We start from the raw sequence: 13,309 nt of genomic DNA, 5'->3' as shown, positions 1-13,309 counted from the left end.
TTCATCGTTCGAGTATTGAAAACTGTTTTATTTGAAACTCAAATTTTTCAATTTACATTCGAAAGTTTAAAATTACTACTCTTGTTGTTATTTTCTGATAACTACATCAGGTGAACCATGAACTCGTACACCCAACCGGAGTAAAAAATATACTTTTTAAATAGCATTCTTTAACTCTAACATTAAAGCAATAAATCATATATTTGCTTGAAACCTGTATTGTTTCCTGTCGTCGGTGTGATGGTATACCGCACTGGCAGCTTCCACTGTAATGACAGTGAACATCCTCATGATCTCGTCGTGTGCTGGACCCTCGGGGCTAGCTAGGGCCATGCAGCCCAACTGATCCACGATGAGAGTGTCCAACGATGACGGGGCACGGCATAATCTGAAACCAAAGTGTTCTATAAATCCATAAAAGCTATTTTTGAATATACTCTTGACAATTCAAAAATATAATTTTATTTATTAAAAATATAAGGAAGTATAATTACATTTATTAAAAATATAATTATTCTTCTAATATTCAAGAACAAAATTATAAAAAGTTGTTGTTGAACCTCAGCCTCAGCCTTGGTCTGAGTACACGGGTATTACTGTCCTTGTTGTTTTTCTTTTGTTTTTAATTTATTATTATTACTAATAGTATTGTTAAATCTCTATTGATATATTAATGTAATGCATGCTGTGATTGCCTCTAATTAGAGTTGCAGTTATCAATTGCTATATACATGTCAATGTTATTTTATGTCTTACTGTAAACCCTGTCGGTAATCCTTAAATAAATAAATAAATTATTTCTACCATTCTACAAACGAGACTTACTTTTAGGAAGTTATCTTTGACGATTTAATAAATAAACAATTGTCTTTCTACCGGTCGTATCCTCACCTCTGTTGAAAGAATTGAAGTATTGTGTCACTCGTTTTGGGCGTGTCCTTTAACGCGACCGCCACGTGCCCCAACATTATCACTATGTTGGTGCTTATCAACGACGATTCACTGCGAATAAATCATAGTAAATAACATTATTTACAATATTGTTACGCTGGTAACAATAACGCCATCTGTCATCAAATAGTAGAAACGAATGTTAAAAGAACTAGTAATATCGAGAACGCTCGAGAAGTGTAACGCCATCTATTATCTAATAGCGGAAACATATATCGAAATGACTGTGTAATTGTAGTCTTGTCGTGTCAACTACAAAAACGCTGCAGAGATGACATGAAGGCAGTTAGTAATCGATTGTACTCGAAGCGAAACAGCGAACGGATCACCTGAAGCGAAGCGGAAGAACTGAATTGGGGATTGTAAAGTGTTCCTGAAGTGTTGAATAGAGTTTTAATTTGTACTTCGGTGAAATTTGTATTTATCCCGAGCCCCAGCGCGAAACAATATAATTGAAAATATCATAAAAATAACAAGCCACTACTTTTTAATTATTTATTTTTTATTGCATAGATGTGTGGACGAGTTCCCAGCCCACCTGGTGTTAGGTAGTTACCGGAGCCCATAGACATCTACAACGTAAACGCCACCCACTTTGAGACATGAGTTCTAAGGTCTCAGTATAGTTACAACGGCTGCCCCACCCTTCAAACCGAAACGCATTACTGCTTCACGGCAGAAATAGGCGGGGCGGTGGTACCTACCCGCGCGGACTCACAAGAGGTCCTACCACCAGTAAGCTTTGAGTGCAATATATTAATGAGTGTGGTCGTGTACCTGTCGCTGGTCTCCGCGGTGAACAGCCTGTTGCTGACGGAGCCCACCAGCGCGGGCACGCAGTACGGGTCCACGGTGAGCGCCGCCTCCAGCGCCACGCACAGGTTCTCGATGGCCGCGTCCCGAAGCTTCTCGAACGGCGTCGACTTGACCGGGACCCCAGACTCCGTTAGACCCTGCAGCTCTTTGCCCTGAACTGTAATATCATATTTTTTCATTTAGTTGCAGTATAAAAGATCAAGACAAACTGAGAAGAAGTACGTGGCAAATAACCAAACTTCATTTTCATTTCGTCCCATTTACATGTCCATACCATCCCGATCGCGCACTTCTCAGCTTCTCTGTCACAGGTGCCACTTTCAGACTTTCTCTAACATATTCATTCCGTATTCTATCCATTCTCGTTACTCCACACATCCATTGCAACATTCGCATCTCTGCTGGATGCAATCGCCATTGAGTTAAGAGCATCCGTCATAGAGCACAATTAACACTTCAACCTCACGACTTCATATGTCAATGTGGGAGACCCATGAATGTACATATGTAGGTTGTGAGCGAACTCAGCTTAATCTAGATCAATACCTACAAAAAGCTTTTACGGTGTACTTTAATCAAATGTTATTGACTCACGGGTGACTTTCATGTGCTCTTTCCCGGTTTTCTCGAGTTCGAGTTTGTGCAACTTGAACAGTATCGGCGAGGGTGTGACCAGGAAATCCCTTAGGCAGTATATCGAGGTGTTCGCTATCGTCGGGAATTTCGTTGCCAACTTCCCCAGACCCTGAAAAAAATAAACGTATATATGCGTATAATCAATTAGGAGAGAGAACTAAATTAAAGGAGGTAGTATTAGTTACATTTATATAAAAAATAAATAATTTGCATATACATTTCGACGGAAGAAAGCGGAATTGTCATAGCTTGAAATACCTCTTAAATATAATATGGTTACAAGAGATTTAGCCCAAAATGCAATTTACAAAATTTTCGCTTTCTCCCGTCCGTATAAGAAAACAATTATACTTTAATAAAAAAAAACAATAATGCCCTTTTACATAATTATCAATGATCATCAACCAATATCATTAATTCTGTTTAATTATTCAAGAAAATCAATTTTCCTGATTTCATTATTATTAATAAATTTTGTACTTACTTCAAGACAGACCATCAGTAGAGGCATGTGAGCTAATATCAATTTGTGATTGTGATTCGAATTGATTTTCTCTGTCAAACGGCCGCAGAGTGAATCGGCTCCTGAGAACATCACTATTAAGTTTAGTTATTCTATATTAAAAATTAACACATTTTTTGAAATCAAAATATTTATGAGGAATTTTATTCTTCAGTTTATTAAATACAAGAACACAGAAACTAGCACTAGGTAGCTACTGTTTCACCCGCGTGGTTAATTAGAAATGTCAGTGTAGTTTCCCATGGAAATGAGTTTTTCGGCATGTAAGATAATCTGTGTCACTCTCCTGAGCTAAAACTATTTTAAAAAATCATGTCAATCGGTTGATTCGTTTCGACATGAAAGAAGAATAAACAAACACACAAACAAACAACACAATTTCCCATTCATAATATTTGTATGGAAGTGTGGATAATCTTCCTTGATATAAAAAGTCATGAAGCAATTTATTAATTGAAAAAAAAATATGTAACGTATTTTCTTTAAATTTCTACACACACATATACAATTTATATTCTAAATTTTGTTTTAGATTAAATTTATTAATCATTGAAATCATACAGAGCATATACATCTGCTGTTTTACTGTTAGTCAGTCATGGGACACAAATATTTTAATAACATCATCATGCCAATCAATGATCGAAAGCATCACTTTTTTATGTTGGCAACAAATTTTTTTGTGTGTTGGCAACACTAATTTTGAAAATCGTTTTGACACGAAATCGATTTGTGGCAGTAAAATATATTTTTATCGTTGTTATCACTTAAAATCTTTTGTTAAAGCAATTCACTCACACACAAACGAGTGTACCTATTAAGATTGTTAGGGCATTTATAAGTGCTGGCACGTTAAATTCTGCATCAACTGAAATCGAAAATTATACGAAATGCACATTAGTTTATAGAAATAATTTAATTTGAATGAGTGCAGTAGAATGGCCTCGAGCAGGGAGAGATGGCGCGACATCGTGAGACGCATCAAGTCTACCCCTTCCAACACTACATGACGATCACGACCACTCTGTCAAGAGTGACACGACTGAGAAGAAGAAGAATTTGAATGAACGAAAAGATAATGACAATTTTAATAGGCTATAGACAATACGAATATTATATATTAGAAGACTTTATGGCGGGAACGCGAGGAGTGAAGTGGTGTGATTTGTTTTATTTTGTCTATTTAGTGTTTCTTCAGGTTTAAATCTGTAATAACGGTGGTTTATTAAGTGTTTAATATCTGTGAAAGTGCACAAATGTGGGAAAATGAAACAAAGCCGCTGGACGTAGCCTCTCGAGATCCTCCAAAAAAGCCACTGAAAAAAATCTCAGTAAATTACGACCATTTTACTGAGATTATATTTAATCCCATATCATCTCATCTCATTTCATTTCATTTCATCCAGTTAGTTGATTAATGTCTCAAATTAATCATCTTCATTTCATTTCATTTCGCTCAATATTATCATTTTTAATAAAAATAAGAATATAAATTAAAATAAGACATGACTTAAAGGTCTTAGTTACCAGGTCATAAATTCTCTAAAAAAAAATATATATTTAATAATTAGATAAGAATTTTCTCCTGTGTTGTCCACCCTGGAAACACATACGAGACGCTACCGAGTAGGTACAAGACACTGATAATCAAATAACTTTCAAAGAGATTCTGACTAGGAATTAAAACTGACCCTTGCCCTGATGTACATAAAACACAATTTTAAAAACCCATCAATACTCAAGCTTGAGTATTTGAGTCGTACACTACAGGAAATTAGTGTCTTAATGATCTATGGATCACTGATGATAGCCACGATGATAACCGTCCCATGATATATGTATGAAGACATATTATTATATACATATATAGACAGCCAAGCCGCTGACTACCGCTGAGTACTCTCAGTAAAACAGACTTTTTTTTGCAGTGGAACATGTCATAGCGCTCAGGAAACATCAAGGAGGGATTCATCATTCCAAAGGAAAGGTCTTGTGGATGAACGCAATGCTTGTATATTTTATAGCTTAGACAGGTGAAAGAACTTGCGACCCACTTGGTGTTAAGAGGTTACCGGGGCTCATAGACGTAAAATCCGCCACCCACCTTGAGACTACTTCCGACTACCTTTCAAAATGGAACGCATTACTGCTTCGCGGCAGAAATAGGCAGATCAGAGGTATCTACCCGGGCGGTCTCACAAGACGCCCTACCAGCAGTCACTCCACTAGTCGACCAGTGGTCCGGATAATCCCGGCTCTGGTGCGATGGTAATAATCAACCAGTGAACAATTGCTCAGAGCACTCCCCATGGAATATCTGGTGCAAAATAGAGAGAACTGGCAAATAGCATACATAACATACCTGTCTCATCTCCGATGGCCCAAACCAGAAGATCTACGCAAGCTGAATTCGCCATCACGTTGACTTTGAACTTGTTTACTGTGGCGTAGTTACTCTCCCTGTCTTCTCTCTCGGAAGCGTCGTGGTGTCGACTTTGCAACTCAGTCTGGCCGCTTAGGAACAGACATTTTACGAATTCCTGTAATGGGATAACAGGTTTTTTTCAAGACGACAAGTTGGTATGAAATGATCGCCCGCGTCTTCTCAGTGGGTCGCGATTCTGATCCGGTGGTAGATTCTGCGAAGCACTGCTCTTGAAATGGCTAGCGTTTTTTAATTCTATCAGGTTGAACGATAGAGTTCATCCATACTAGCTGGAGCCACTGCGTTCATCCACGGTGCGTTTCCAGAGGTCATTTTTGCCACGTACCATTCGGCTTTGGAATGAAGTCCCCTCCATGGTGTTTCGAGAGTATTAAGCGGTAGGCAAGCGGCTTGGCTCTGCCCCTGGCATTGCTAACGTCCATGAGCGACGGTAAGCACTTACCATCAGGTGTGCCGTATGCTCACCTGCCTGCTCGGCCAATAAAAATAAACTTTGAGACATGAAAAACACACTGGTTATGGAAAAAAGCGATAAGGCATCTATGGGAAAATGGGCAGCAGTGCTCTATATGTTTTATACCAAAGTACTGTGATCGCCAACTGACTCTTGTTGGTCACAATGCATAATGTACTTAACTCTCACAAATTTTACGAAACTTTAATTTACCAAAACTCTAAAAAAGTATTGAGGTTTTTTTTACATACTTCAGTTTAAAAAAAAAACTACCTGTACGTCTTTGGTAAACGGGCCTGGAAGGTCCTTCTGGTGTTGCAATAACTCCCTCAATAATGTTACCATTACCAAATTCAATGTTTCCGAGAATGACTTATAAGGGAACACCTGAAAGGAATTTCATTTAAATATTTCTTTCTTCCTCAATGTACGTTATATTTTCAAGCGGAGATTGTCCATTAATTCACTTACATTTATCTGTCCCGACGCGTGTACATCTTCAGCCTCTTCGTCGATGAACGACAAGAGGTCTTTGGTGAGCAGCTTTTTTGCCAGCGACAATATAGACTGCAGATACGTCACATAAAATTGGACACTGTTCCTTTTTTCGGGAGACTCCGAAAATCTCATGTAAGGAAACTGGTTAAAACTAGACCCGAACTTGTGGAAGAAATATGTGGTCGGGTCGTAGGGGACCGAGTTATAGCTGTGAAGGGAGCCGCGTTTTAGCGTTCCGACTCCACTGTCCATTGTGTCGCTGCCATTCTCCACTATACTGTCGCTATTGAGGTGCAAATTCCCAGACAGAGACCTAGGTATAATGGGGCGGAATTGATTGAATTTTCTCTTCTTATCTAAGGTAGCGTATTCGAAATTAGGCTCCGGTTCCTTTGTTTTCACAGGACTGGGGGGCTGCGGGAACAATCGGCAAAGCAACGGAGGATCGACCGTCGAATACCTGCCCATGGATCTAGCCAGACCGATGAGAACGGGAACCGTGCTCTTGCACAGCTGAAGTTTTGATACTGTATCGAAGTCGCGACTTTCGTAGCAATCGATTATGGTCTTTGTAAGATTCGACATAAGATCAATTTGCGCTGTTAGGATTTCTTCGCGTAGAGACGACTGTTTCGATGCCACGTCGGATAACAGAGTATTTAGACAGAAGCTGAATTTTTCGGACATCGGTATACCTGGAAAAGTTTTTTATTTATTTATTTTTTTATTGCTTAGATGGGCGAACGAGCTCACAGCCCACCTGGTGTTAAGTGGTTACTGGAGCCCATATACATCTACAACGTAAATGCGTCACCCACCTTGAGATATAAGTTCTAAGATCTCAGTATAGTTACAACGGCTGCTCTACCCTTCAGACCGAAACGCATTAGTGCTTCACGGCAGAAATAGGCGGGGCGGTGGTACCTACCCGCGCGGACTCACAGGAGGTCCTACCACCAGTATAGCATGAAAATACTTTTGTTTTCTTTTCTGTTGATCCCACAATGATAAGACAGAAAATGTAATCTATCTATTATTGTCTGTGTTCGACCATTAAGTTGATTCACGTTTATGAGATGAGTTTGCACACAATAGGTCACTTTCGTAACAACGCCATTTAAAATCACACTAAATTACTGTTATTAATAAACATGTAAATTCTAACGACCTATTGTAAGTGTGATCATATCATTTTTTTGTTTTATTTAATAGCTGGGAAAAAATCGTTTTACACGTACTTCGCAATTTTTTTTGGAACGAAGTTCCTTATCGCGCGTTGTGAAAAGGGGCTAGACGGAAAAAATTCTTACGAAAAGTTGTCACGACACTTTTTAGATCCGTCATTCTGACCAATCAACGTGTAGGCGCTTATCGCGTGACATTGCTCGTATCCGATTGGTCCGCGTAATGAGTACAGTTTCTCGAGATAGCGTTTCAACAATAGTAATTTAGTTCATAGTATTGTTTTTTTCTTCTTCATAATGCCGTAATTAATTATTATAACTTAAAAAAAAAATTTACAATTCCTTCACTAATTAATCGAAAGGAATTTCGTTCCATCCGGGTGTCCCTTGACACCTCTGAAGTTTTTTTATTGCTCAGATGGGTGGATGAGCTCACAGTCCACCTGGTGTTAAGTGGTTACTGGAGCCCATAGACATCCACAACGTAAATGCGCCACCCACCTTGAGATATAAGTTCTAAGGTCTCATATAGCGTAAGAAGAATAAATATAAGCAGCATTGTATAGCGTTTTAATTAATGTGTTATATTCGAACCATTGTTCATATTTTTTAATTATAATTTCGACAATACGAGACATTATATCGTAAGAATTTACGGGCCTTAGCTCATTCGGTGTAAGTTTTTGTGCTTTCGTCACTGTTAACCTGGTTATTATTTAATTTTTTTTTTTTTTTTTTATTGCTTAGATTGGTGGACGAGCTCACAGCCCACCTGGTGTTAAGTGGTTACTGGAGCCCATAGACATCTAGAACGTAAATGCGCCACCCATCTTGAGATATAAGTTCTAAGGTCACTATTAGCACTATTTACTTAGAGATTAAAAATATTTAATTTTCACATGCCTTTTTTTAGATTGAAAACCTTAGCGAACAAAGCTTATATTAAAATTAGAACCGAATGGACGACATTGTAAATATGAAATTACGATATGCCGTGTACAGATTTATATAAAAATCGATTATTATTATTATTACTTTTTTTATTGACTTGATTTGTGGACGAGCTCACAGCCCACCCGGTGTTAAGTGATTACTGGAACCCATAGATATCTACAACGTAAACGCGCCACATACCTAGAGATATAAGTTCTAAGGTCTCAGTATAGTTACAACGGCTGCCCCACCCTTCAAACCGAAACGCATTACTGCTTCACGGCAGAAATAGGCGGGGCGGTGGTACCTACCCGTGCGGACTCACAAGAGGTCCTACCACCAGTAAATAAATTTATAATAACATCTTCCTGAAAAATTCTATATTTGTATTATTTAAAATAAATCCGTATTGAGGCACAGCCCTAGATCATGCTCTATACCTGTTAACTATTTGAAAATTGTTGTTTTTAAAAAAAAACAGCTTCCGTTCATGTTTCAATCAAACAATTATATTATCATCATAATTTACATGATATAAATCTCGTTTAATATATAAAACATGCAAATTCTGTTCACTATAGCACCAGTCTCGCTATTTATTCGGTTCACGATGTACAAAAGTACTGCTATAATCTTTTTTGTAGTTATGATGGTCGGGAGTGTAAGTCTTTATTGTCGAATTTTAATCTGATTCCTTTTAATCTTTTTTTTTTATCTAAACTATATTTTTATTTCAGAGCTTACAACAGGGCGGCGCCGGTAAGTTTCAACTTTACAAATACATTTTTTTATAATATTTTGTTTTGAATATAAAACGAGCTGTCTTTTTAAAAAATCACGCCAATTCATTGAATTTACTCTGTAATTTTTGGCGAGAGTTTAATTACTTTAAAAATCGTACGATCGTATGACCCAACGATTGTGGTTGTGCGTCAGAAATGACGTCATCAGAGCCAAACCGCAACCTAGCCCCGAGAAATCTGCGAGCTTCTCTTTTAATTCTTCTATATCGTTCCCTCACTGCTGAGGATCGCGACCACATGTGACGTTCTTCCACTCTGTTCGATCATGGGTGGCGTGGACCGCGTGGTACAGACTACCACCAAGTGCTTCTCTTACTAGATCTAACCATCTGGCTGGTGTTCTGCCCACGGCGCGCTTGCCCTCTATGCGACCCGCAATTATGAGCTTCTCTAATTCATGTCTGGGAGACCGCATGATGTGTCCGAAGAAGCTCATAACTCGTTCCCGGCAGATGGAAGAGAGCCTTTTTCGGATGTTTAACTCCCTTAGAATGGACTCGTTAGTTCTCTGTTTTAAATGATACTTTTAGTTTTACTACGACTCTTTTTTTTATTAAATTTAATTTAAGTTTTCAGGTTTTCAACTTCATGTTAATCCGGTTCCTCAGAACGTTGCCGATTGTATTTGAAACTGTTTAATTTTAACTATTGTCTTTTTGTTAACTTAAATAATGGTCTAATTCGCTTTGTGATGAGATATAGTTAAAACCACTTTCACGGTTTAATCTTGCGCTTATTATACATTTTAATTTGATTCTGTGTAACGATTCGAATACTTTAAAATTTTCATGAACTACTAAGGTATTGTGTGTTATTCATCAACATTAATATTATTATATTCAAATATCTAATAAATAAACTCAAATGCACAATATTTAAATTGCGTGTAGTGGCTAGTAATAGCTAGTAATAGTAGTAGCGTGTAATAGCTGTAAAGTATTCTGCGTAACTTCAAAAAATAGTAAACGCTAAACTATGAAATGAATGAAATTCGTATGAAAACCGAAGAAAATATTATAACGTCATATAAACATTACCTATTAAAGAATAGCACTGTGATAGTCTTCTTAGCTTAGCTTATAAAGCTTCAGTAGCTCATTGGGCTTATGACCGTAAATATTTATTTGAGAGGCTATTTCAGCTTCTCCTTGACGTATAGGTGAGCTCTCGGGGCTAGCAAGAGCAGTGCTTCGCAGAATCTACCACCGGATCGGAAACGCGACTCACTGAGAAGATCCGACGAGAAACTCAGTGGGCTGTTTCTATGGGTTAATTCGCTCGTCGAGCCCTTCGTCGCAAGCGACGGGTTCGGCGAGGACGGTGACTGGTGCTTGAGGTACCCAAAAGCACCGTTAATGGATCGGGAGAATTCGTAATGACGTGTTTAGACCGACGTCGACTGTTTACCATTCGGTCCACAGGATCGGGCATGTAATTACCATCACGCCACGTGCCACCTTTTTACTTCCCAAATGATTATTAGGTGTTATACGAGAAGCCATATTGGTGGTAGGAACTCTTGTGAATCCGCACGGGTAGGTACCACCACCCCGCCTATTTCTGCCGTGAAGCAGTAATGCGTTTCGGTTTGAAGGCTGGGGCAGCCGTTTTAACTATACTGAGACCTTAGAACTTATACCTCAAGGTGGGTGGCGCATTTACGTTTTAGATGTCTGTGGGCTCCAGTAACCAATTAACACTAGGTGGGCTGTGAGCTCGTCCACCCATCTAAGCAATAAAAAAAATAAAAAAAAGCTAATACGGAACTTTCGACTGTGCAGTGTTAATATTTTATGTACTTTTTGCAAAATTTCTAATCTTAATAGAAGGAGGAACTAATGCCGGTATCGGCTTTGGTGCCAATGCCGGTGGCGGTGCCGGTTCTGATGCCGGCGCCGGAGCCGGAGGTGGCGCTGGTTTCCAATTCGGCGCTAATGCCGGAGCCGGAGGCGGCGGCGAAGCCGGTAGTAGCAATGGATTCGGAAAGTAATGTGGGTAATCTGTCTTATAATTTTTTTCCCACTGAATTCTTACATTTCATAATGGCAGAGTAGGATCTTTTTCCTTATTCGAGATCAATGACGAGGCCCTTAACGGCGCCCTTAACTCCTTTACGCCCTTAACTCAGGGCGAATGTTTTCTCAGTAAAGTATGATACATATTTTTGGATATTTAGTAATAAGTTGTTCTAAATTTTAGTTAAGAAGGAAAGTATGTATTTAGTAATAGTTTAGGTATTTTAATTTTTCAGATATTTCTCTAATATAGAATCCTGTTTTCAAACAATGACAAGAAGAATCGAAGAGTACATGAATTATTTCTTATTATGTATGATGTCCAAAAACTATTGATTCCAACCAGATGTTATTGTTATACAAATTTTTAAGTGTATTAAAAAACTTCTTATATTAATAATTTCTAGACTGTCACAACATGCTTGGTGTGTAACGAATGTTAAAGAATAACTACAGATAAGATGCTACATACTTTGTTGTTTAATATCTACAATACACAGTGCAACCAGATAACTATTAAATATAAGTCTGTCATATGTGGTCCATGAATTAATAAAAGTATTTTAAATGTTTCATATTATAATTTTGTTTTAATTTGTTTTAAAAAATAGTTCTTATATAGCCCTATATAGGCTTATATATTCTAATATATCATGAAAAATTGAAAAATAATTATCCATTAGAGCTAGACTACACAGCACGGTGAGATATTGTGCCCTGTGAGGGGATAGGCAGCGGCTTGGCTCTGCCCCTGGCATTGCTGAAGTCCATGGGCGACGGTAACCACTCACCATCAGGTGGGCCGTACGCTCGTATGAATACAAGGGCCATAAAAAAAAAATACACTAATGCACCAAGGCGTAATATTCGTTTCAACAATCAATAGCCTGATCAACCTTTGTATAATTCCATATGCAGCGAAATGTCCTAAATCTGAACAAACATGCAAAGCTATTTTTTAGTTGGTAATCCTTATGAGTATTCACGATTTTAATTAATTCTATTGATTTCTAATATTATATTCAGTGAGAATATCTGTATTGGGGTTTATTATTATATTTTTAGATTAGGAAAAGTTAGATAATACTTATTATAATATGATAAAAAACCGTTCAATCAATACCATCTGAAAATAAACTTACGGTCTTTATTTTTGGTCCTGTACAGTGGCTCCTCAAATTGTGCATTTGTTAGACTTTTCAGAACCTTCAAGAAGTATGGTAGGAGTTTGTCCTGGTGCTGCAGGCCACTCTGTAGGAAGTACAATCCTAATGCTATGGATGCTTCTTGGCTCTTTGATGTTACAACCAGGGATGAACTGGCTTGTGGGCACAGCATAAACAGAGTATTTACCTGTGAATATAAATTTTTAAATTATGTAAATCCTTCAATTTTCAGTCTTTGTCTATTAGGAACTACAATTATATCAGGTGTTATTACAACTAATATAGGTATTATATGTTTGACTTAATTATGACAGTTTTCTATCCTCGAGAAAACAATATTGCTATTAACACTTGTCTCCATTACAAGATACAAGTGATGTTAAATGTAAATAATGGTACTATGTATTTTATTATGTCAAACTAAGTCATGAGCAAGAGTCATTTTTTTTATTTGTTGTTTGTTGTTTGTTTGTTAATAGCTTACATGAGATCAAATTTTCATAGCTACCTTCCTTTCGAGCTAGAATGCATCACTACTTAACAGAGGGAATGAGGGATTAACAGCTTCTTCTACCAAGCCAAGCAAGTTGATGAGTCACGCTAACAGTATTAGGATTTAAACTAGGATTAACTTTGAAACTTAGGTTCATGAGGTAGTAAATCTAGGTGAATGTCTTCCAAGTCAACTATATTTTATATTTCCTACTTTTTATATTTTTAGCTTAGAATTACCCATTATTTATTATTCTGAATGCCAATGCTTTGTTACTGAAATGTATGATTTATACAAAATACATTTTGATTCCCATAAAATATGTGGTTACATAATATCACAAAAATTCAGATATCAATTTGTTTTAATAGCTCCAAGTTTTACTGCTGAT

The 13,309-nt window shown here is 37.6% G+C and overlaps 3 protein-coding genes across 3 annotated transcripts in view; 2 read left to right on the top strand and 1 right to left on the bottom strand.

Moving 5' to 3' along the window:
- Nucleotides 1–13,309, top strand: part of LOC778467 (fructose 1,6-bisphosphate aldolase) — a 96,391-nt gene that overhangs the window by 31,302 nt on the left and 51,780 nt on the right. The gene's annotated exons all lie outside the window — the stretch shown is intronic.
- Nucleotides 1–13,309, bottom strand: part of LOC101741396 (phosphatidylinositol 4-kinase alpha) — a 58,568-nt gene that overhangs the window by 43,497 nt on the left and 1,762 nt on the right. The window contains exons 2-10 of the mRNA XM_038016295.2: nucleotides 12,402–12,612; nucleotides 6,298–7,019; nucleotides 6,100–6,213; nucleotides 5,289–5,466; nucleotides 2,888–2,988; nucleotides 2,362–2,512; nucleotides 1,729–1,924; nucleotides 892–1,002; nucleotides 215–388 (exon numbers count right to left, since the gene is read on the bottom strand). Coding sequence (XP_037872223.1) covers nucleotides 215–388; nucleotides 892–1,002; nucleotides 1,729–1,924; nucleotides 2,362–2,512; nucleotides 2,888–2,988; nucleotides 5,289–5,466; nucleotides 6,100–6,213; nucleotides 6,298–7,019; nucleotides 12,402–12,612 — 1,958 coding nt within the window. The remainder of the gene's footprint in view (nucleotides 1–214; nucleotides 389–891; nucleotides 1,003–1,728; nucleotides 1,925–2,361; nucleotides 2,513–2,887; nucleotides 2,989–5,288; nucleotides 5,467–6,099; nucleotides 6,214–6,297; nucleotides 7,020–12,401; nucleotides 12,613–13,309) is intronic.
- On the top strand, nucleotides 8,790–11,839 carry LOC101743318 (uncharacterized). Its single transcript, XM_004928875.4, has 4 exons — nucleotides 8,790–9,102; nucleotides 9,179–9,200; nucleotides 11,071–11,235; nucleotides 11,496–11,839. Exons 1-3 carry the CDS (start codon nucleotides 9,001–9,003, stop codon nucleotides 11,232–11,234), a joined length of 288 nt encoding a protein of 95 aa, XP_004928932.3. The 5' UTR covers nucleotides 8,790–9,000; the 3' UTR covers nucleotide 11,235; nucleotides 11,496–11,839.

This window comes from Bombyx mori, chromosome 16 (assembly GCF_030269925.1).
Source record: "Bombyx mori chromosome 16, ASM3026992v2".
NCBI lineage: Eukaryota > Metazoa > Arthropoda > Insecta > Lepidoptera > Bombycidae > Bombyx > Bombyx mori.
This window is presented reverse-complemented; position numbering and strand designations above follow the sequence as displayed.